The sequence below is a fragment of the Ilyonectria robusta genome (genome assembly GCF_021365365.1).
Source record: "Ilyonectria robusta strain PMI_751 chromosome Unknown BGZ61scaffold_10, whole genome shotgun sequence".
In the NCBI taxonomy this organism is placed as follows: domain Eukaryota; kingdom Fungi; phylum Ascomycota; class Sordariomycetes; order Hypocreales; family Nectriaceae; genus Ilyonectria; species Ilyonectria robusta.
The window spans coordinates 865,838-888,576 of NW_025764444.1; the positions used below are offsets into that span (position 1 = coordinate 865,838).

A 22,739-nucleotide genomic window follows, 5' to 3' on the forward strand; every position below is an offset into this window, starting at 1 on the left:
CCGGCCCGTTTCCTCATCACGCCCTGTGCGCCCCTGCTCTCCTCCACCGCCATCGTTCGTCGGACAGCGCCCCGACGATCCCCTCGTCTCGTTCCACAAATCGCGATTGCACCACCCGGCCACGGCATTCACGCACCCTCACCGCGCCGCCGGTGCGAGTCTTGGGACGAGCCCAGGACCCTCTCGTGGAAAAAGAAAAAAATGACAGGTCGGTGCTTGTGTCTCCGACCCTAAAAACCCCTCACGCTCTCGCTCTTGTCTCTGGGTGGACACGCATCCAGGCGAGGTGCAGGCAGCCGCCGGACGGACTGACCGCTAGGGATGGCGAGGGTAGGATGGATAGTTCTGGACGCAGGTGAGGTTACGTAAAAGAAGAATCAATAGGAGCACACATGGTTCCTGAGGGGCTGGGGAGATAGTCCCAAAATGCTCTTTGGATACCACAGCAGATTGGCGCGGATAGGCACAGGAATGACGGCACGGAGCAGGCATCGCAGGGAATATAGTTATTTTGTTCGCGAAACGGTTGGGTTGGCTTGACGATCCCGCCGGTGCTGTCTTTTTCGTACTACCCTACCCAACTCTTCCCCCCTCCGCACCCTCAGATTATTGCTGATTTTGTTGTATCAAGGTGTTGTGTTGCATCGACGGGCACCACTCCCGCTTACCAGTACGAGGGCCTCAGACCCGCAAAGTTTGACAACGCTGCCGCCGAGTGCTCATCGCCCTCCTTCTTCCGTTGCCCGCTCAACTAGAGACGGCCTGTTAGCATGTGCTCATCGCGTGAAGTATTGTGGACTAGGGTTCAAATTACCTCCAACTGGACGCCCTTGTGGATATGCACAAGCCAATCCACATAGCTCTGAGCCTCATTGTTTCGGTCCTCAACTAGCATTCTCGCAAAGTCGAATTCGGCGCCGTCGATACCCTGGCGGGCGAGCTGGATCGTAAGGCCCTTGGATCCACGCATCGACCGGAGGAATTCGATGATGTTGCGGACCTGAGCATTCAGGTGAGTGTCCAACGTGGGCAACGCTGACGTGTAAGCATCCAGTGCCTTGAGGGAGTCCTTGTCTGCACCGAAGAGGTCCGAGATGAGGTTGGGAGACGTTTGAGAGTGGAACCACAAGAGGCATTGCTGTCCATTATCGACCAGATAGACACCGCCAGGCTCAACGAGCGAGAAGGACGTGCGGATAGCTGGCGGCATCTTGAGATGGCCAGTCTCAGGATCAGCGAAGCCATCCTCAGGCTGGAGGTTGTGGACGGGGATCATGCGGGGGTACAGGTACAGGCTCAGCTCGAGAGCACCCATGGAGCGTAGCATTCGCATCTCGTAGACTCTTCGGTCAGAGTTCTCGATGCCGCCCTTAAAGGCGCGGCACTTGATGAGACCTAGTAGGTACATGCAGAATTCCTTGAGTCTCTCAGGCATGACGAGCTGGCCAGGAGGGTATTGCTGAGCAGAGTGCTTTCTGTGGCAGGCCAGAATATCGATGGCCTTTTCACCGAGCCAGTTGCGGACATCTTTGAGATTGCTCGAGGTCGTTGCCAACTTCGTGCTCGCCTCCTTGGCCAGCATGCCGATAACTGCGTCTTGGTCGACAAACTTTAGACACTCACGAATGCCCTGCTCACGATTATTCGATTCTTTCGAAGTCTCGGTGACACTAGCAATGACATTGGAGCATCGAACACGGCGCTGACCAGAAGCTGTCGTGTACAGGAGAGCGGATTGGAAGTGGGCATCCAACTTGGCATCTAGCTTGCCGTCGTAGGAAAATGACACTCCCATTGCCTTGTCGGCATCAATGACACCGATTTCCAAGTCGGCGCCAAAGGTGTGTTGGATAAAGTTGCCGTGGTAGGCTGAAACCTGAAGACCAGTAGAGCAACGAACCTTCATCAATGCCTGGAAACCAGTCTCCCGAGTCACAGCGTGTGAGATCTCCAGTGATAGTTTCCGGCTGTCTCGCGGAGCAATGAAGTTGGGGTAGTAGAATGTCTCTCCTCCAGTGGTGGCGGAAACATGACCTGTGCGAGTTCAATTAGCAACAAACTGTAAAAAGATGTGACTTAACTTACCAATTGTGGCAATATCTAGGTAGCCACCAGATGGTGCAGCGAGGAAGAAATCGGCACCAACGCCGCCGGCTGCCATCTTCTCGGCCACCTTCTTCCAAGCAGGGTGTTCAGTGGTATAGAGCTTCTTGTCAATTTCGCCCCCTGGGTGGTTGCCATCGTCGCGCATGAATAGTCGTCCAGGGCCCCAGGTTGGCAGAGCGGAGCATGAAGCAACCACCTTGCCTCCAGTACCCTCAAGCGCAGCAAGAGCCGAGTTTAGAGCCGCAAGCAGGGCTGGCTCGGGGTTCTTGATGACGGAGAACATATCGGGCAAGCGTGTCAGGAGGGACATGATGACCTCCTTGGACTCGTAAGGGTCGACAAAGAGACCTTCGCTCAGGGGTACGAAGGGATCCTCCAGGTCGGGCATGATCATCATTTGAGCTTGATCAAGAGCGGGCTGGCTGCTATTAGCACCTGTATTCTTCGGTGGATGACAAAACTTACGTTGACGTTGTAGAAGTGAATGTCCTTGTCGTAGGTGACAAATCCGACCTTGGCACCCTCTGGTATCCTTCGCTTTGGCTCTCCATTTTCGTCCTTCTCCTGATCCTCGCCTCCATACAAAGCGACGAGGATACCTTCGCAGAAGGCCTCGACGAATCCCTTATTATAGGCCTCTTGAGTGACATCGATCAGGAACAGCCATCGCAGACCAACCGGTTCTCTGGTCCAGTACTCCTTTGGTACCACAAATTCCACGGTACCACGGTGAAGTTCGGGTCGCGAATCCCGGTCGACTCGAACGCCCTGAGGGCTGGTGGCGCAAAAGTATTCGGGCGAGGTGTCGTTGGGATATGAGCAGAGGTTGCAAACAAACTTGTTGCCGCCAGATCGGAACATCATGAAAGGGTTCATGTAAGCGCGACATCGCCTGCATCGAGGGGGACCAACATCTCCATAGTCGAGCACTGGAATCTCGGCCTCGCCAGGCTGGAGAGGAGCCAGTGGCTGCAATAGCATCCCCAGAGAAAGGCCAGTAGCAGTGAGGGCCTCGGTCGTGGATGGGATATTGTTGAAAGTGAGGCGGGTGTATTTCGGAGAGGAGTTGCCCTGGTCGAAGGCAACGAATGAGACGGTCGAAGGCGGGGGGACGTGTCGCTCGAAGGTAGGGTAAACGTTCTTGAGGTAGTGCTGCTGGATAATATCTCGTGATGCTGGCACACTGGGCAAATCCTCTGGAGAGGCAGTGGACCCTCCTGCCGCGACGTTGGCAGCATGACTGATTCCGCTCTGGTCTACAGAGGGTCCTGGTCCGTAGGCACCGGCGCCGGGGGCCGAGAATTGGCTTGCGTTGGCCATCCTGGGGGTGCCCTGGGGGGTGCCTTGAGGGCTTCCGAATTGGCTACCAAAGCTCGGGGCGGCCGCTGTGTTGAGGAACTGAGTTGCAGGAGATCCTGGAGGAGGCATGCCATTGAACGCCTGCGAAGAGCCCGTGGGTTCAACATTGTGGTAGGCATGGCGGTCCTTCTTCTTTCTCCTTGCGGTGCCATGCCCGTCTCCCAAGTTCATTCCTCCCAGTTGCGCGGCCAGCGAAGCATCTGCGGAGGGAGGAGGCTGACCGGCCTGGTGGTAGGCATGATCTTGAGGAGGTGCATATCCGTAACCCGGGCCTGGGGCGGGAGATCCGGTCATGGGAGGAGGAGCGTGCTGGCCACCGAGATATTGGGGTCCGCCGTAGCCCGGAGCTGGAGGAGCTTGTTGCTGGTAGGGGTTTGGCGCTACGGGATGTTGAAATTGCTGAGGCGCAGGCTGAGAGGTTCGGTTGGGGTCGTTGGGGTCGATGACCTCGCCCTGGCCGAGGGCGTGGTACTGGGCATATTCGGCCATGGTGAAGATGGAAAATGCCAGGAGGATGGAGGATCGCAGGTGCTATCTATCGGACGAGCATGCGCCGGGTTAAGGAGTACGTGGGGCACGTTGGGGTCGGTGTTCGTTGGTCGGCCGGTGGCTGATGATAGGGCGGGACAGCAAAGAGACGCTGAAAGACAAAATCCAGAGGCTCATACGGTAGGAAAGGCGAACATGGTCTCGTATGCTGGTCGCTGGTCGCTGGTGAAGCGCACGGGGATGTCCTGTAGTTCGTGGTGATTCGATTCCCGGAAATACTTGGTACCCTCTCCTGCCTCGCTGGCCTTTTCGTTGTGGTCCTTCCGACTTTCTGGGCATCCGTTGGTAAATGCGCGATCAGTTCCAGCCAGCGAGCCAATCGCGTGAGCCGGATGAGCTCTCCCGGAGCCGAGCAAGGATTAGGGTGAGTAGGTAGGTAGGGTGAGCTGGGCATCCACGCTGCGCCCGCATGTGGCGTCAGATGTGTGGCGTCAGATGTGGCTTGGCAACGGCTTTGGCCTCCCTCGTACAATGCAGAGCTGTGCAATGCGGAGCTGTACGCCGGGGCACGGGTACTGCGAACTTGCAACACTATGTCCTCAGTCGATAAGGCTAGCTAATGGGCAGAAAGGATATCTTCCGTCTTGAAGGCACTCAATTGACCATGACGAGTAGGCCGTGGACCGAGCTCTCCGGTCCGGATGGAGAGAGCGCCGAACACATCAAGAAGCTCATTGACCTCGGAGCAGTGATTGTGGGCAAGACCAAAATGACTTCCTTTACATCACCCGAATAGCCTACGCACCAATGGATTGACGTTCACTTCCCGGTCAATCAGCGCGGAGATCGCTATCAGAGCCCCCCCAGGCGCTGGCACTTCCCTAGCTGACCACGACTGGCCAGATTTCTCCATTAACGGAGACTGTACGAGTTTACCCTACTTTTGCCTCCAGCCGCATGCTAGCTGTTTTATAATGCAGTTGCTGGAAGTGTACGAGCACCCACACCCCTGCAGCGGGCTCTTGTCTTTGCGACCAAGCTTCGACTCCACCTCGACGAAGGCAATACCAGCCAACTCGCCGTATGGATCCTCTGAACTGCGTATTAATTCTTGACTGACGCCTGGGATAGGAAATTCGAGATGGTGGGCCAGTTTGGTCGCAGTCTGGACGATCCTCACTACATTGTGTCACACACATTCGAAAATATCCATCAGAGCTTCTCCGGGTTTCCTTTCAGGATATCCTTGACGAATAAACCAGGGGGGTTGGGAAAGATGTCACCCCCAAAGAGTACGAGACTTACTTGTAGGGACTTGAAGTCTTCAGAGACCGGTTCAGTGAGTATATCATGGGGCCAGATTCAGAAACTCTTTCCAACGCCATCCTCGTCATGCCCTACAGAGAACCCGACCCAGAGTACCGTGACGATGCGAGCCCGTAGGGGGAATCCCGACCACTTTGGCTTCTACACTGACCTTGCCCGCAGACCCGCTGGGACTTTCCCTACGATCACGCAAAAGTTCATATCGCCTATCCTACATGCTCTTCAGCTCATGTTGCCATATAAGTCAGCTTTGCCCTCGATCCATCACTGTGCCTGATGCATTTCGATTTTTATCCTAATATCCGAAGCAGAAAAATGGGATCATCAGTGAAGTCGCTCTTGTTAATCTCGTTGTTTTATTCTTCATCCTGCCTGCGCTTCTTCGTATCGTCATCGAATACTTCAAAAGTCAAATCTTTCTTAATCTTGGGAGTGTCAAGGCCAGTTTGTCACCACAATTCATCGGATCGCTACTCCTTGCCTTTGCCACGAACTCGGGCTTTTCAGTCGCGGGTGAGTACTATTCATCTTACTGCCTCCAGGCTTCTCTTATCACATGCAGGGATGATGATTTATGGTCTCGGGTTTGGTGTCCGCTCAGCGCTATTATCACTCATCACGTCATGAATCGACCACGAACACGCCAGCACCCTTTAAAGCGCCGTATTTCTCGTCAAACAAATCGGCATGCGAAGGGGGGAACCACTAGTTTAGAATTTACTTGGTGTTGGTTTTGGGTTGCAAGATCTGTGGATGGGCTTGCCGTTTATCTGCATTGGTGTAAGTTGCCATCCTCACAAACAAGGATCTCCATTTACAACGAGCAATACATAGTTATTTTACTTAATAACCCTTATTTGCGCCTTTTGATCAAATATTTCCGTCCTTCAATCAATTTATTCCCTCAGCTGGTATTAGCCAAAGGCCCTCCTTTAAGTCCAAACTGTAGGGTAACCCAGACTCTCCCTGTCGCCGGCCCTGTCCGCACTAAGTGCATCTCCCACCAATAAACCATATCTAGTAAGGCGCGACCCCGCTTAGTATGGCATGCTCACTGATTCTTAAGAGGGTATTGGACAATCATTCATACACTCGTTCGCAACGATCGAAGGATCCTTGAGGCATGTCAATCATTAAGACCCATGCCCTAGCCAGTGGAGTAAAAGAAGGTCCAACTCATATTAAAGTTGTTTTTAGAACCTGGGATAGGCGCGTCCCCTAAACGTCACGAAGGCCCGACAGGCAGGCTTTTAGATGGCCAGCCTCTCTGCAGTGGAAGAGACAGCCTGGTTCCTGTACGAGTTGAAATTAGGGTGCACTCGACTTTATCCAAATATCTGGATGAACAGCTGACGCGGCTAATGATTTGGCTTACGAGCGAGGGTCTTGCTCGGTGCCTGATAGCACGCGCCGGACCACGGGATTCAACGGAGGCGTGCATTTCGTAACCATCACGTTCAGTTTAGTTCTTGGTTAACATATGTGAACATTTGACGCGTCTCTGAATGGCACCGATTGTTCTTGTGGTGGACATTGGATCAGTTGAGCTGGTGGATTATCAGGCTGACCGACTGCTTCAGCCTGACGCATCGTTAACTGTGGCAATGTCCCCAACACTCAGCAACACCGTGATAAATTTGTAATCAAGTGCAAGATAATGTCCAGATGATGAAGGAAGCTCACTCGAGTTATACTAGTGACAGGTGACTTCTTGTGTGGGAGGAAATCTTGGTGGCGGGGAAGTGGCCAACTCTGGTCCCATGACGCCCGTCCGACCGTGTAAGTCGTGACCTGGCATCTACGAGCTCCCTGGCCATCAGCGAAGGCCTTCATGTCCATTTAAAATTGTAAAATTGTCCCGAAGATGCATGCACGCACACCCAAAACGATAAAATGGGTAAATTCAGTGACTGGCGTGATGAATGGTGGGTGGTTGTTGGGAGTGCGGCAGAGTGTGGATAGCTTCAGATGCGACGCGCAGTGTCGCGATCCAACATCTGAGTGACTTTGGGGATTTCGGGCGATTTCACAGCCGAAACAAGTCGGAGCAACACCAAAACACAGTCACCGACAAGTCCCGACACCCACCAACCCATTGACAAACAGCGCGAGGAGACGGAAGGCGCTGGAGGTGCAGCAATCTCGGATGCGACAATGGGCAATGGCCGTGACGATGCGCCATCCAGACGGCACCCTGTTGGGGATGCCTCGTCAGCGGCAGCCAACAACTCTGCGAATCCCGGCGCGGCGACCTAGCGCAAAACCTTGGAGCAAACTCGCAAGGGCCGTTAGAAAATGACTCATGGAAATCGTAAAGGAGGGTCGGTCGAGAAGCGCGAGAATCGAGGGAAACGGATGCTCGGGGGGACGACGTCCTCGCCCATTCTGCCAGACCAAGATCACAGACTGGTACACCTCACCCGAGGTGATGTCGGGGCTGGCCAATCAGAAAATTGGTCACGCCGCATGTATTATTTGGCATTTTCGGGCCCCATTTAACTTAGACCATATCGCGGTCGGGGTCTGCTTGGCATCGCAAGGCCTGTTGTGGCTGAAGCTGATTAGTGGGGGCTCGAACTAGTGCGGGCGGGCGCTTGGCAGGTGTTGTGCGCGCTGTGCAGGCGAGTTATGCAGAGATGGAGGGGCTCCGAGCAGAGCTTTAGAGCATAACCGGAGTGGGCTAGCCCGTCTTGGCCGGTGCAGGGGATGTGCACGCGGATGTGCACGCCTGCGCAGGGATGTGTCCAGTCCATGGTGTGGCGCTTGCTGTGCCCCCCGGAGGGGCAGGTGGCACTTGCAGGTGAGGTGGGAAGAGCACAGAGCCTGAGCACAAAGCTGGAGCCGGGTCGCTCGCAGGAGCGCAGGCCAGAGCAAGAGCTACTGATTGCGGTCCTGCCCCCGCCCGATATATAAACAAGCCCCATCCCCTCCACGCGCCCGACGAGGTTACGCTGTTCGACTCTGCTCGCCATTTGATTCAACGTCTCTCAAACTTTCTCGAAGCCTCTTCTCCGTCGCCTACCGCTCGGTCATCTTCCAGCAACGACACTTCTCTCTTCCACCCCGCTCACCCACTTACACGCTCGTCGAAATGGCTCCCACCAAGGCCGCCTCCACCTCCAAGAAGTCTGGCCATGCCAGCTACCAGGTAAGCTCATCTCAATCCAGACGCGGTTTTTACTGGGACAAGTCGCTGACATTTTTACTCTAGGACATGATCACTGATGCCATTGCCAACGTATGTTCTTGTCCTTTTTTGTTGTTCTCCCAGCGCGTCTTGTGCCGCGCGTTCCCTCACTCTCACGGTCGCGGATTGAGGCCATCGCCATGATCGCCCGCCCGCCCGCGTCCTGTCGTAATTTTTTATTACCCCTCGCGATGATCATTCTTACTGACGCGCCTTTCACCGCAACAGCTCAAGGACCGCAATGGCTCCAGGTAAGATTCCTCCACTGCACAGCGCCACCCATGTCGCCGCGCATTTCATCTCATCGCATCAGTCGCTGACCCTCTCACAGCCGTCAGTCTCTTAAGAAGTATGTCAAGGCCAACAACGCCCTCAACGTCACGGACAACATGTTCGACTCGCTCTTCAACAAGGCTTTGAAGGCGGGTGTTGAGAAGGGTGCCTTTGAGCAGCCCAAGGGTCCCTCCGGTGGCACCAAGCTGGCTAAGAAGAAGCCCGAGCCCAAGAAGGAGAAGAAGCCCGTCGCCAAGAAGGAGGCCGCTCCCAAGGAGAAGAAGCCTGCTGCCAAGAAGGCTGCCGCCCCTAAGAAGGCCGCCGCTCCTAAGAAGGAGGCCGCGCCTGAGAAGAAGGCTCCCGTCAAGAAGGCTGCTCCTAAGAAGGAGGCTGCTCCTGAGAAGAAGGCCCCTGCTAAGAAGGCGGCCGCCCCTAAGAAGGTGAGAAGAATTCCTTTCTTCAATTCCGATCCACGTTAACACATCCACCAGGCCGAGAAGCCCGAGACTACTCTGACCAAGACCAAGACTGGCCGTGTCACAAAGGCTGCTGCTAAGCCTGCGCCCGCAAAGAAGGCCGCTGCCCCCAAGAAGGCGGCCGCACCAAAGAAGGCTGCTGCTGCCAAGGCATGAGGCAACCCATCTTGGCATGCTAAACCTTCTTAATGACGATTACGGCGTTACGGGATTTGTTCACGGGCAGGACAATGAGAGCAGGGCTACTGGATTTTTGCTGTTTTTGAACGGGAGCGCGGGAATGTTGTTTGTGTTTTGATTGCGCGCGCACAGGGATACGACGGCGTTCGCATCTGTACCTTTTTTCCAACCCTCGGGCGTCTCTTGAGACACGGGAGACGGGTTGTGCGCCAGAGATGAGGGTCAGTTCTTTGAAAGTAATGTCCTCTGTACTATATCATATATGGCATGACGATTTTTACACGGTGTGCCGGATCAGAGAGCCATTCTGTGGGTGACGGGCGCGTCTTTTTCAGAGAGGCTCTTGGTTTTGCTGCGGTGCGATGTGTGCGCGCGTTGGGACGGGACGGGTGGGGATCATTATACCACAGTCGTTTTCTTTCTGGTTCAGTTTTGCAATGAGATGCAACGAATATTTCTGGTTCACTTCGGTTCCGTCATTGACAATGTGTGTGTGTCTGCTCAACGCGGTCCTTAGGGTTTGTTTACATAAATTGGCGACGAGGCGTGTCTCGTCTTTGGTCAGGGGCATCGCGTGGGTCCGAATATTCTCACCTTGAGGTCTAGCCCCGAGTTGGAGAGTGATAGTCGCGGTCTGGCGACTCATGGGAAATGAGGTTGCCAAGGACAGGTTGCGACAGATAGAGAGATGTGTTGGGAGGAAACGGGCTGTGCATTGAGACGCGCTCGCCCGTCTATCGCGTTGGTCATGGAGCTGGTGTATGAGCTGGCGGTGCATTTTCGCCATCCTGGCGTGTAAGTGGATTATGCGCCCGAGAGAGATGGGGAGTCATCTAGAGCGCAAGTGGGTGCTCTAGAGACTAGAGAATGAAGTTAGAACGAGAAAAGTGAAAGGATAGCCCGTGCTCTCGTGTGGTTATGGCAGTTGGTGTATTCCTGATTACTCGGTGAGGCTGGCTGGTTGACTGTTGGAGAGAGGCCTCGTGCCCAACTGGGTTGATGACGGGCTTTGACAGAGCGGTTGGCCTGTGGGTCCGGTTCACTCGAGTCCCTTCAAGTCCGCTGGACTAGTTCTCGCTAGCTAGATACGTGTGGAATGAGATACCAACACCCTAGGGGTGAAAATAGAAGGGCAATCGCAACTTGTCGGATCATATGCGTGATGATGAGATAGCATCAATCTCTGAGGGAGATGAGGAAACTGCGACATGCATTGATCTAACAACGCAACAAGATATTTTCTTGGGCTCAAAGAACGATAAGACGCAGACTATTGAGCCACCGGTCTAGCTCTTTTCTATGTATCGTCCATAAAGGGTGGCGAGGAGCGTACGCAAAGATATTCGACTCCGAATACGAAGGCTGACTTGCGGGATAGAGCGGGGTCGTGATGGCTGGCTGCGGTGGTAGTAGCAGCAGTGGTGGTGATGGTGTGTGGTGAGACATGAGATGCGTTAACAATCTCGTCACCGGCTCACGTGCCGCATCACTTCTCAGTTGGCCCTTCAAGGTTCCTTTGAACTTTACAGCTCCATCCTAGCTCGCACCTTAGGCTCATGCCAGGTATCTCACATGCCTGACGGGAGGGCCAGCGTACCTGCCGCCGCAAGCACGAAGCAAGGTGCAAAAGGTGGAAGGTGGAAGGAAGGAGTGGGGAACAGTACGTACTTGCCTCGTAGGGGAACAACGTCAGCGCCCCTCCAAAACCAGACCTCCCACCTGGCCCGTGCGCCATCATGCCGTTGGCCTTGGGCCTCTGGTCTGGTCCTTCCGATCCCTCTGCTCGCGCCTCCTCGTCGGTGAAGGGTGAAGGCGTCGTCCCACGCCCCCCTGGCGGTGACCCGATAAAGCAAAAAGCGTTTGGGAGCCAAGCCTCACCCTCCAGAACGCGCCGCCCCAAACCCGTCCAGGCGTCCAGTGCGTCAGTGCAAGTCGGCGCGTATCACGTATCACGTATCCTCAGTCCTCAGCCAACAGAGAAAAACATCCCGCGCCCCCCGTTCCCCGTCTCCCCGTCCCCGCCAGAAACGACCGATACTTCCGGGGCTGACATCAGAGTGGTGCCTTAGCCCGGAGCTTGCGCCTCGTTTCGTACCTGTGCCTGATTCTCGTGTGCGCAGACCCTTGAGCGTCGCGTCTCAGTCTCGTCTTTGCTCGTTCTTTGATCGCTGGCCTGCAGCCTGGAGCTTGTTCGAGACCATCTCCATCTTCTGCTTCCGAGACTCGCAAGTGAGTCGGAGCGTACGCAAGCACTGCGCATCTCGGTGCCTCGCTTTCCTGATCCCGCACCCACCCCCTCCAACCCCGGTTGACGACAACTCCGACAACCCCGACTCCAAGCTCTTCCACCGGCGCTGCCGAAGATGGCGGGCTGGCTTCGTTCGCATGCGCCTTGACCTGCCACCGCGTCCAGAGTCCCATTCTTTGTTCATACCTCCCCCTTCCAGTCACACAAACACACGACCAGCTGCCACAGCTGCGGTAGAGTAAAAGAGACTGCCGCCGCTCATCATGGCCTCATCCAACCCGTTCCGCAAGAAGACTGCTCCCACCGCAACCACAACGGCCTTTATTCCAGCCACTACCAATCTTGCGGCTACTCGCTTTCCTCCGCTCGATACCATAGACACCTCATTCGGTCTTGCGGATCCTTCGGTCGTCGACAAAAAATCGAAGCCGGTCAAGAAGGTCCGCGTTCTCTCACCACCACCTCTTTCTCCCGACTCTCCCGAATGGCCTTTTACGGCGCAACCGCTCGCCGCCTCTGGCCCCGGGCATATCGGGGTCAACGACCCGTTTGACGCAGTGTCCTCCGACGACAGCGATCGCGAGATCGTACCTACCGCTGCCCCGCCCCCACCAACGATTGGGAGTCGAGTTCCAGCCAACCCGTTTAGCAAGACATTGCGAGACCTGGAGAAGGTAAGGGCGGATCACAAACCGGAGCAGGATCGGCGGGAGGAGGGTGACAGTCTCAAGGCCGCCAGGAGGTCCTTGGACGTAAACTCATTCAAGCGCCTGCTCATGACTGGAAACTCGGGGGGCATACATTCAACGCCTCCAAGGACACAACATTTGATGCCCGCATCCCAGAAAACCGCAGCGGACTCCTCTTCAGTGTCCATATCATCAACTTACGACGGCTCCAAGGACGGCCGGAATCCTGGTAGCGAGATTCACGAAGTCTCACTTATTTCTCGTGACACTTCGGATACCCCGGATGATGATTTAGACCCAGGCAGCCTTTCCGATTCGAGTGTATCGGCTCGGATAAACAGAGACAAGAAACCTCCGCCACCACCGAGCTCTCGCCATGGAAAGTCTATCAAGATGGAACTGGGAGGAGAGTACGGTTCTTCCGATGCACTCCGGCCCAAGTCGCCCTCTGATATAAACAAGCCGCTGCCTCCAGCACCACACCGGAAGAGCTTTGAGGACGACTCTGAATCGCCGTTTGACCGGGAATCAGTCGGCAAGATCCCAGAGGCCGATGCGCATGCCTCCCAGACGACTCCGGGCAGTGGTCGAAAGACGGGACCTGCGCCGCCGCCGCGAAGAGGTCATGCCAGGGCAGAGAGCAAAGCCTACGCTACGAGCATCTCGAAAGAGGGGCAACCACTACCTAAATACCACGACGACGAGATGCCGTCCCGGTCGTCGTCGATACGGTCCAAAAGCGAACGAAATCGCCATGACCCTCACTCGCCGATTCCCCCACCACCTCCTCGAAGGTCTTACCATGGGTCAAGACCATCGACACAAGTACCGCCGGCCGTTGCCGCCTCTATCGACGCGGCTATGAGTCAAACATCCACCTCATCCGACCCGCACTCGGAAGCCGACAGACCCACCGCCACAACCTCAGTTAACGCAGCGCCGTCTCGCGATGCCCAGCTAGGAAATTATAAGGTATCGGCCCCTCCGCCACCGCCGGCGCGTAACATATCCGTCCGACGTCCTGCAAGTGTGAGGAGCATGGACAGCAACAGCCGACGCACGTCTGCCGAGGCGAAACCGCACCCGCACAGTGGCATTGCACCGCCGCCACCCCCACGACGACATCGAGGTAGCAGTCGGGGTAGCATGGACGCGCCCTACAAGAGGACCAGCGTGGATGGGGTGCCCAGGACAGAGCAGAGACTACTAGAAGAGGGCAATCCCGCGGCTCTGGATAGCGCAGGTGCTAATACAGATCCTGCATCTCCGCACTCGGCAGGTGATGCAGGAAAGGGCGTGAACATCTTGGCCGATCTTGATGCCTTGCAGCGGGAAGTTGACGCACTGCGGGGGAAACTCGTATGAGACGTAGGCCATGTATTGGCCCCGCGCATATCCGTGGGAGTGTTTGCGTGTGCTAGGAGACTGAGGGGAGCAAGCATATGTTGCGACACAGGTTGTACTCGGACACTGTGGATTGTGCGAGGGTGAAGGGCAAATGATGATTGTACAGACGGCGTTCTTGGGGTTGGCATTGTAGAGATATGGTCCTGGCTTTTATTCTTGCGCCGAGGGCGCTATCAGGAAGGTTGTATTGTAGATGATTGTGATGGCAGTCTTATACGAAGTTGACGAGGGAAGAGAGGTGATTTTGACCTTTTACCTGTCCAACTCTTATATGGAAACCGAGCTTCAGAACTTCAGATGGTCCGTCCCGCCTCGGTTCTGGTGGCCTCTTCTCACCCCCACTCACACTTGATAGCGAGGGTCCGTGGCCATTGCTTGGAGTTACCCGAACGAGCCGTGACAGCCGGCGGGCGATTGTGAGGACTCATTCCGCGGACTGTCCGTAGCATATGATATGGCGATGACCAGGCCTGGCTGGCCTCTTGACTGGTCTCTTGACTGGTGCTGTACATGGGATTTGGGACATGGGGTGGTGACAGGAGAGCTCATCCATGGCTGGGGGGCAGCACAGACTCCTGGGGATGCAGTGCTCGCCAGGGGACTTGTTTTGCGGGCGGTGTTTTCTAGCGAGGTTCCATCTTTCCATCCCACATCACATCCCACCATTGCTCATACGTAAGGTGAGGAACCGGGGCTCCACCTGTGCTTCCATGTCTTGTGCACCCTGCTGGTTGGCGTTTGGGCTCCGGCTACGGGCAGCGGCTACGGTTACGGGGTGGGTTGTGGGAGTGGGTAATAATGGGCAATGGGGAATGGATAATGGATAATGGGTAACTATAATGGGCAACTATAATGGGGAATGGGTGATACTGGGTGAGTGAGGTGTGGCCGTCCTCGGTCCTCCGTGTGTGTGTCTGTGTGTCTGCGTGTCTGCGTGTCTGTGTGTGTCGGTGAGAGCGGAAAGGGCAGCTGTTTCTGTTCCTCTCATGATACAGTCGGTTAATCAAATCACCCGTCAACACCCACGAAGAGTCGGTCTGCCATCACGACACGACTCACACGCGGGAGAAAGGAGACGTGACGACGTGACGACGGCGCAAACGGACGCCGGTTGACCAGCTGTCGACGACTGCGTGCTCGTCCTCGTCCCGCGGTATTTAAAGCAGACGACGGACGGCGGAATTGAGAGAGAGAGAGAGAGAGCCATTTATTCGATAAAAAGGACCCCAACAACGAGGCTGTGAATCGAGCCGGCCGCGGAATGGGATTTGGGCACCCGACGAGCAAGCACCGCGTCGCAGCGCAGTGAAACGACCAACGGCCAACGGCCATCGTCCATCGTCCATCGTCCCACTCGCAAGTGGGCTTCCTCCGAGTGGGCTTCCATTCATCCTTTCATCCATGCGTTTGCCAGACGACCCCATCACGACAACTCCGCAGCCATTCTGAACGCCCGCCTTGGACCTACACCTACACTTCTACCTACACTTCCACCTACACCTGCGCCTTTCTTCTCCCTCTACTTCCGTCTACCAGGTCATCCCTCCTCAATTACACATTCCCTCCCTATTCCGTTCCAGCCATTTTCAGTCCTTCTAGAACCCCGCCTTTGCCAACCTCACTTGCGCTTACACAGCTCCCCCACCGACACACCATCACCAACTCTTCAACACCAACACCAACACCAACACTCCTTCGTCCTTGAACATTGCCAGAAACAACACTACCAGTCGAGAGTCCATCGCCTATACACACTCTTCTCCGCAAATAGGCAATTCACTCGGTCGATTTTCTCATCCCTTTCCCAACTGCGGAAGTCGACCCCTCTACAACTGGCAGCCATGTGCTACCGCAACCTCGGCACCCTGGTCTGCTTCTCCTGCGCGCGGCGTGTGGGCGAGCAGCCCATGGGGATGTCGCCGTGTCTGACCGTTTGTGGAAAGTTCGTGTCGAGAGTCACGCCCGCGGTGGTCGAGGGCGAGTGTGGTGTTTGCCGCCAGGCCCGCGAGGGAAGGGCGGATCTAGCGCGGCAACTGAACCAGGCGTTTGGCAAGTGATGAACAACTCAGACTTGATGATGTTCTACAAGGAGAAGGAGGGAAGGGAGAAGAAGGGACGGGAACAGGGAAGGGAATAACTGGTGATGGCGACGGTGAAGTATCGGTGAGTCACTTGTCATCATGGGGACGGGCGGAGTGCAACCGAAATTGGAGCTGACTGGTGATTCTAGCATCACCATCATGTCGACTCAGGCCAGAATCGACACTGACTTTACATCGAACCTTGAGGACTATCCCTTCTTCGACGTGGGGAATATGGGCTACACGAGCAGTCCCACCATCTCACTGGCCGAGTCGGTTGCACAGCATTCTCCTTGCTCGACCACACCGCAACACCTCACACACTTTTGACGACTTTCCACAGAATCACGAATTACGGATTACGGGGCGTTTCGATTGTTTCTCAAGATATTAAAGAATGGCAGAATGTACATCAGTCGACGGATAATTGCGGAGGGTTCCGGGGTTGGCGGTTCATTGCATTTACAAGCAGGTAGGAGGGATAATTTCACGGCGTCTTTTTTGCTCTGCACTACATATTTCCCAATAGTGGATTTTTGACTTTTAATGACGCGGTGTAATTGTCATCCATGGAGCGATACAGTTTGGTCGGCCTTACGTGGAACCCATGTCAGGAGTCTCGACAGGGGAGATGCACGTGTGGAACTGGAAGGACGATATTTAATATTGAAACGAAACAGGCAAGTTATTGGGAGTGATCATGGTCATTATTTACTAAGTCTATCGTATTATTTACAGCCCAATTTCGGGCGAGCATCCGGACAATGGCCCGACATCTCCTCTCTATAGACCCACGAGAGCACGCACGAACGTTGCCACAGGGGGTATTGATGTGAACAGCACCGTTATGGTGCCAAACAGACTCATCGACAGGCTCGAGAGAGCTGCCGCTCGTGGGTCCGTCCGCAGCAGCAGCGCCGTGGCAATGGCGCTCGAGTTGACGCCCAGCGTAACACCGCGGGTCACGTAGTCGTCCTCGGGCACGCGCAGCCAGGCCAGGATACGCGAGCCGAAGATGACGCCCAGGATGCCGCTGATGATGGCCAGCGCGGCCACCGTGTTGACGTCGCCACCCAGGTTCGACGTGGCCGGGACCGCCAGCGCCAGCGTCAGGCTGCGCGACGCAAACGCGAGGCTGCGTGACGCCGAGATGCCAATGGCCCGGCACAGCGGCGGGTACGCCAGCAGCGAACCGACGCTGATGGCCACGTTGGGCGCCACGATGGAGATGAAGTGTGCTCGCAGCTCGCGCCGGTACTGGAACATGGGCAGCGCCAGGGCTACAATGCTGGCATCTAGCAGCGTCCCGAAGACGTCGCCCGCCCCGGGGAGGAGCTGGCTGTGGGTGTTTTGCCACAGCTTGAGGTACTTGGCCCCCGTGCGGTAGGCGGTAAGCGTGGTGGTGAGATCGTCGCCGCGGATCGCCGCGAGGGCCCAGATGCTAAGGACGGTGAGGAGCGAGGAGACGAGCACCGGGTGGAGGTACTGTTTCCATGCGCCGGGGATGGCCATGGCAGCCATATACGCAAGGATGTTGAGGGTGAGGTGGGCGACCATGGCATAGCCGGTGGAATAGTAGAGTGGGATGCCGACGAAGAGGAACAGGGCGATGAACGTTGACAGGTCGAGGTTGGCTGAGATGGCGGCCGCCCATTGTTCGGCCTTTGGGGATGGGATGGGCGTCTGGGATGGATAGCTGTGACGGCTGAGTGCCTCCGTGACGTTCTCTGGGCCGCGGCCGTTGGAGTAGTGATGTTCCTGAAGACGCAAAAGTGGAGGACTCTGCGGCCGCGACGGAGGTACCGACGGTGGTGTGGAAGGCGGGCCGGACGGAGGACCGGACCCGGGCATGGCGACCAGCGGCATCATCGACGTCGCCTGGGAGAAGCTCGTCCGCCGGGACACGCCGGGGGTGGTCGGCTCGGAGCTGATGGGGATGTCCGGGGTGCGCCGGCCGAGTTCTTCGGCGCGCTGGGACTCGGAGCGCTTGGAAGAGCCCAGCGCGAGTTGGAGGCCGCGGGTGAGCCACGCGGCGAGGGCCATCATGACGAAGAAGCCGATGACTGGTTGCGTTAGCTAGGGGAAGATACCTGGGAGTTGGAGGATGTGTCTTACTGAAGACGGCGATGATCTTGAAGACTTCAACCACGCCGATGGGCGGACTGAGAGGGAGGAGGATGAAGGAAGGGGTGAAGAAGACGCCCATCCAGCGGAGCGACCAGCCAGCCTAATGTCATCAGCACGCCATCCGTATCGTCTTGGGCAACAAACTCACAGAAACATCGATGACGGCAATTGTCTTCCTCGTGCGATGACTTCCCAGCCAAGATTCCGAGCCAAGCAGCGCCAAGAACAGCAACACCAGACAAGCCACCGACGCCGGGAACGCGACGTTGACCTTCCGGAAGAGCGAGTCGATGCCGAAGCAGGCGACGAGGGCGACCATGAGCCCGCACGGAACGTATATCCATTGCTGTACGAGCTTGGCCCGGCTGGATATGGCGGCCTTGTGACTGTTAGCGAGGCGCGCAAGTCGAGCGATGCCGATGACGTACCAGTTTTACGGCTCTCGGGACGTGTTGGAGGTCCCCGAGCTGCGCCATGGCGAGAGTGAGAGGTGCAGACAAGACGTGAATGCCAACAGAAGCGTGAAAACACGCAATGTTAAGGAATCCAGCGACAACGGGGCCGACGGACTTGGCGCTCCGAGACTGGCGATGGTGCAAAGCTCCGAGAGATTGGTGGTTTGGTCTAAGAGGCGTTCCACTCGTTCGTCCGCTCGCTCCGTCACTGAAGATGAATAGATCAACGCTAACGCACAACTGCCTGTACTAAAGGGTAGAGTTCCGGATTTCCCGGTCTCCAGATATATATCTTCCTTTCTCTCGCCGCCAGGGGTGACTTTTCCAACAGTCATAGCATCGGAGGGCCCCCTGGTGCGTATAAGAGGCGAGGCGTATTCGGGTGGATACAGACCGGAGCGGACGACTCCGAGGATCGGCGCAGGCCGAGTTGACTATCGAGACTAGCAATTATTGGTCAACCTGCCCACTATCTGTCTATCTGGGTTACTCAGAGACTGAGCGTGGCAAGGCTCTAGCCAGGATTTCGGACCAAACTCCCGAAGGTCGACGTGAATCAGCTTTTTCCCACCACCACAACAAGTCCAGTTTGGTGCCCAAAAACGACCTTGCAGGTTCTGACTGCCATGGCCTTATCATGAGGCTCCCGGCATTGCAAGTTACCGAGATTTGCGGCTCAGGGACGATCTGACCTGGACCCTTGTCTCCCGGGGGGACGGTTTCCGCGTCACTCGACTTGGCTGCGCAATGGGCAGATGGCAAGGGATACAATCTCAAGTACGAATACAGGATGAAAACCTTTACGCGCTTAGACGTCTGCCAGCTCCCATGCCGTCGGTTCTGTATCATTCATCCCTGATAGGCCGAGAGACACACAGCGCAAATTGCCCCTCTAATAAATCGTCACCGTCTGAGTCTCCTGGCCGCGCTCAAACGCCTCGCCATACATCATGCCCTGCACATAGCAACGGCCTCCAAAGTCATACTCATTCTCGCCGCCATCTCTGCGCCTCACGGTAAACGGGTAATTGCCTCCGTGGAAGACCCAGACCTCTTCGCCGGGCTGCGTATCCATGTGGCCGATGCCCATCAGGCCTGTCTTGGTCATGAAGAACCTCTGGTTTGACATCATCCCCCAGACAGTTCGGTGTGTCCAGTATCGCTCGCCATTTTCGAGGAACTTGTAGACCGCTCCCACGTCCTCGTCATCGGCCCGGGCTTCGACTCTTTGCTCGTCGTTCCTCAAAATGTCGCCGAGCATGAGCCTCCCGAATGCCTCGTGAAACGATAACCCTCCGGGATACGTCTCTGGCGACTCTGGGGTCAGTCGTTTGAGGTGCTCTTGGGCAATGAGCTCCCAACTGCGGATTCGCTCGCGCTGAGCCGTGTTTTGATCGGTACCTGGCGGCGGTGGGTTCAGCCATATTTCTCCGACAGTCTCAATAGTGTCGACGAAGACTCCCTGCAACTCTAATGTGTACCTCGCTTCCTCCCGTCTCCTGAGCATATTGCCAATGTTGAGATGCCTTCCGCCATGGGCCTGGTATTCGGGCCATGCAAAGAGGTGAAACCAGTCGGTGTTTCTATCGGAGATGTATGCTGCATCGAGCGCCCAACGAGGCATGCCGGGCGTTGCCTTTTCAATTTCCAACCTCGGGTCCATAATAAGAGGGAGAAGACTCTCATCGCTCACCATCAGGTCAAAGGTCAAATCGCAAAATACATCCACAACTGGCAGGTCATAGTCACACCTCTCGACCGATGATAGCGTTCCGGCTGGACACAGTCCCATTAGAGCATAGATCTTATCGCGAAGATCTGTAGCTTGTCGGAACCGCCAGCGATTTACCAAATGGGCCGGGCTGTCGATTCGAAGCTTGGCAATGTCCAGCCATATTGCCATGGCCATCAGACCACCCAAGGGCCCGGTGCTAAAGGCCCCAAAGCGCTCATGCAGGATGCGCGGCATATCCCCTGTCCAGGTTCTTGTGGCGTGCATCATCGTTTGCCACGGCATCGCCAGTGGTCCCCAAAGAATCGTCTGCTCTGGGGGAAGAACAGCCTCTTGAACTGTCCACACTCGTGCCCACCAAGGGTTGCTATCGATGCCCAGGGACTCCAATGCTCTGAGCGGCCCCTCAAAAGATGCGTCGGATTCAAGCAAAGATGGACAAGTAACCTTTTCTTTGTCTTCGGCCTCAAAAACGGCCGCCATGTACTTGAGAAGTACCAACGCATTCTCGGCGTCGGCTTGAGGAATTCCGTCTTTGATATCACCCATCCACAGGAGACAGTGCCGACACTTGGTGTAGATGTCCCGCATCTGACGGACCTGTTGAGCCTTTTCCTTCGTGTCCCACTGGTTGATGCAGAGCTGGTCGATCCACAGCGCCCGGGTCTTGTCTGCCAGTCGCAGCCGTTGCAAAAACGAATGTAGATTCTTCGTCACCCCGACCTTGCTGCCCGAGACTTCAATATCGATGAGGGAGTCGCTACTCCCCCAGACGTACGAGACGGCCTCGTACTCGGGGTCAGTCTCAAGTGATGCGACCTTAACATCGCACTTGAGCAAGGCATCCTTGTCCCCGTTATGCGGAAAGAGGTACAATATGCGAATTTCGTTTTGTGAGACCATATTGACGGATTCGCGATGAATTGTTGCTGCGGCGCTTCGTGATATGCGGCGTTTTCCCCGCGATTTATGGGCAGACCCTGGTCCAGGCAGTGCATAAGACTATCGATGCCATGCCCTGGAACTGTAAGCCTACCTACTAAAGGACTTATTCTGGATCCACTGACTAAATGTAAAAAGGTCCTTGATGCCTAAGTGGCCCTAACGTCCGATCTATCACAGTCTAAATAAAGCCTTTTCCAGGATGGCGGCTAGGCAGCTGTGGTGTTCCTAGCCAGGTACGATGACAGTTTTTATGACAATAGGGTCCGAGATGCATTGAAGCATATGTAATAAGGATTGCGTACCTACCTATACTTTGATCGAAAAGGAATCCTAGGCCCGTTTCTCTCTGTTTCTTGAACACGCTACCGTGAAAGGAAACCTCAGATGTAAAAATGGCTGGCACCCGACGTTGCGTCGAAGGATCGATCCGGTTGGCGTTCGCTAAGCGGGAACTGTCGAGTTATGGGTAGCCGCAGAGCAAAAAGAAGTCACCCCTTCCAAATGGCTACCTACCTACCTACTGGTAGGTACCTAAGGAGTGAATCATTTCGCGCCCCTTCCTTTGGCGCATCCTAGTGGGTTGCTTGATGCAGGTGCATCTTTCCAACTTGACTATTCTGAGAGTGCTGGAAAATAGACCTTCTTGAGCACCCGACAAGAGCCAACCACTCTTTCATCACTTCTTCAATGACATCCTCAACCCGTTGTATTTCTTACCATGCTTGGTGATCCCCAAGGATCTAGGACCTCTTTCGATATGGAAACTCCTCCGCCAACTTCCCATCCTAGACCAACCACTGAAGGAGCCGCATCAAGTTTAGACTACTCATCACACGTCCGGCCTACAAAGTCCAGCGCCCAAAGGCCACCCTCTCGGCCGAAACACTCTTGGGATGGTCATTTGCGCAAAAGGTTGGCGCGTGGCTCAGAAGTGACGGAGTGTGGACAACGCGGCTCATCCTTCGACCACTATGACTATTACATGATCTCATGCCCTGAGTTGGGACGAGCCAAGTGTTCATCGGTTCGTGTGCATCTTCTTAGACTAGTTCTGGATCCTTAGAAGCGGCACTGACGACTCTTAGGAGGCAACCCCCCCTTCCAACGGGTCGTGCAATAGCATCGGTGGACATGGCTCTCTTCCACCGAAATCGAACCGTCTCCGTAGTCGCCTTGCTCAGCGGTTTCGTCGCATGCGTCCTTGGACATCCCCACTTGCGTCAAGCCGCTCAAGCCGTTCGAGTTACCCCAGTTCACCGGCCGACCCCGAACACCAGGAAGTCAAGGTCCACAGTGGAAAAGAGCGGCGGCGGAGAGCACGGGAGTCGGAAAGCCATTCGGAGCAAACCCGGGGTTCATCGGACGAAGCAGCGGAGGCCGTTTACTCGGCTCCGACGGTGGACAAAGGCACGCGCCCGCTCGCCATGGCCGGAGTCGTATTGGCGACATCGGACCTCGACCGTCTGAGCCTCATGGCCCGGCGCGGAGAGGGAGCGGAAACCCCGAAAATAAAATAAAGCCGGACAAAAGGGTCGATGCTTGGGGAATCCACGATTCATTTTAGATATCTTTAGAGAGCGTGCCCCTATGTGCCGCGTGTATCCAGGCGATTCTGAATCAAGTTGAATGCTGCCATCGGCGTCCTGTTCAAACTCGCCG

At 55.7% G+C, this 22,739-nt stretch overlaps 7 protein-coding genes across 7 annotated transcripts; 3 read left to right on the forward strand and 4 right to left on the reverse strand.

Moving 5' to 3' along the window:
• Positions 1 to 805: 805 nt before the first annotated feature.
• BGZ61DRAFT_352244 (uncharacterized protein) lies at positions 806 to 3,954 on the reverse strand (the record flags this gene model as incomplete). The annotated part of the gene is made up of 3 exons (XM_046240411.1): positions 806 to 2,034; positions 2,086 to 2,524; positions 2,572 to 3,954. The coding sequence occupies 3 exons, from the start codon at positions 3,952 to 3,954 to the stop codon at positions 806 to 808; spliced, it is 3,051 nt and encodes a 1,016-aa protein (XP_046104299.1).
• A 3,103-nt stretch (positions 3,955 to 7,057) lies between these two features.
• BGZ61DRAFT_33550 (uncharacterized protein) lies at positions 7,058 to 7,635 on the reverse strand. Its single transcript, XM_046238988.1, has 2 exons — positions 7,533 to 7,635; positions 7,058 to 7,474 (listed from the first exon to the last, which is right to left on the reverse strand). Exons 1-2 carry the CDS (start codon positions 7,582 to 7,584, stop codon positions 7,245 to 7,247), a joined length of 282 nt encoding a protein of 93 aa, XP_046104300.1. The 5' UTR covers positions 7,585 to 7,635; the 3' UTR covers positions 7,058 to 7,244.
• A 736-nt stretch (positions 7,636 to 8,371) lies between these two features.
• Positions 8,372 to 9,372, forward strand: BGZ61DRAFT_478250 (linker histone H1 and H5 family-domain-containing protein; the record flags this gene model as incomplete). The annotated part of the gene is made up of 5 exons (XM_046248998.1): positions 8,372 to 8,428; positions 8,492 to 8,518; positions 8,696 to 8,718; positions 8,799 to 9,180; positions 9,232 to 9,372. 5 exons carry the CDS (start codon positions 8,372 to 8,374, stop codon positions 9,370 to 9,372), a joined length of 630 nt encoding a protein of 209 aa, XP_046104301.1.
• Positions 9,373 to 11,907: 2,535 nt separating this feature from the next.
• On the forward strand, positions 11,908 to 13,698 carry BGZ61DRAFT_532714 (uncharacterized protein; the record flags this gene model as incomplete). The annotated part of the gene is made up of 1 exon (XM_046253903.1): positions 11,908 to 13,698. The coding sequence occupies one exon, from the start codon at positions 11,908 to 11,910 to the stop codon at positions 13,696 to 13,698; it is 1,791 nt and encodes a 596-aa protein (XP_046104302.1).
• A 2,906-nt stretch (positions 13,699 to 16,604) lies between these two features.
• Positions 16,605 to 18,424, reverse strand: BGZ61DRAFT_532715 (LrgB-like family-domain-containing protein; the record flags this gene model as incomplete). Its single annotated transcript, XM_046253904.1, has 4 exons — positions 16,605 to 17,884; positions 17,937 to 18,048; positions 18,097 to 18,327; positions 18,377 to 18,424. The coding sequence occupies 4 exons, from the start codon at positions 18,422 to 18,424 to the stop codon at positions 16,605 to 16,607; spliced, it is 1,671 nt and encodes a 556-aa protein (XP_046104303.1).
• Positions 18,425 to 18,859: 435 nt separating this feature from the next.
• On the reverse strand, positions 18,860 to 21,442 carry BGZ61DRAFT_33870 (heterokaryon incompatibility protein-domain-containing protein). Its single transcript, XM_046239154.1, has 2 exons — positions 21,203 to 21,442; positions 18,860 to 21,153 (listed from the first exon to the last, which is right to left on the reverse strand). The coding sequence occupies exon 2, from the start codon at positions 21,036 to 21,038 to the stop codon at positions 19,296 to 19,298; it is 1,743 nt and encodes a 580-aa protein (XP_046104304.1). The 5' UTR covers positions 21,039 to 21,153; positions 21,203 to 21,442; the 3' UTR covers positions 18,860 to 19,295.
• A 356-nt stretch (positions 21,443 to 21,798) lies between these two features.
• Positions 21,799 to 22,687, forward strand: BGZ61DRAFT_545471 (uncharacterized protein; the record flags this gene model as incomplete). The annotated part of the gene is made up of 2 exons (XM_046255299.1): positions 21,799 to 22,104; positions 22,166 to 22,687. The coding sequence occupies 2 exons, from the start codon at positions 21,799 to 21,801 to the stop codon at positions 22,595 to 22,597; spliced, it is 738 nt and encodes a 245-aa protein (XP_046104305.1). The 3' UTR covers positions 22,598 to 22,687.
• Positions 22,688 to 22,739: the final 52 nt, after the last annotated feature.

Bases quoted from the DNA above. Each gene is read 5' to 3' on its own strand.
- BGZ61DRAFT_33550 (XM_046238988.1), bottom strand. From the start codon at position 7,584: ATGAGTCATTTTCTAACGGCCCTTGCGAGTTTGCTCCAAGGTTTTGCG. The intron at 7,475-7,532 runs GTCGCCGCGCCG...CATCCCCAACAG, and splicing joins GCTCCAAGGTTTTGCGCTAG to GGTGCCGTCTGGATGGCGCA.
- BGZ61DRAFT_33870 (XM_046239154.1), bottom strand. From the start codon at position 21,038: ATGGTCTCACAAAACGAAATTCGCATATTGTACCTCTTTCCGCATAAC.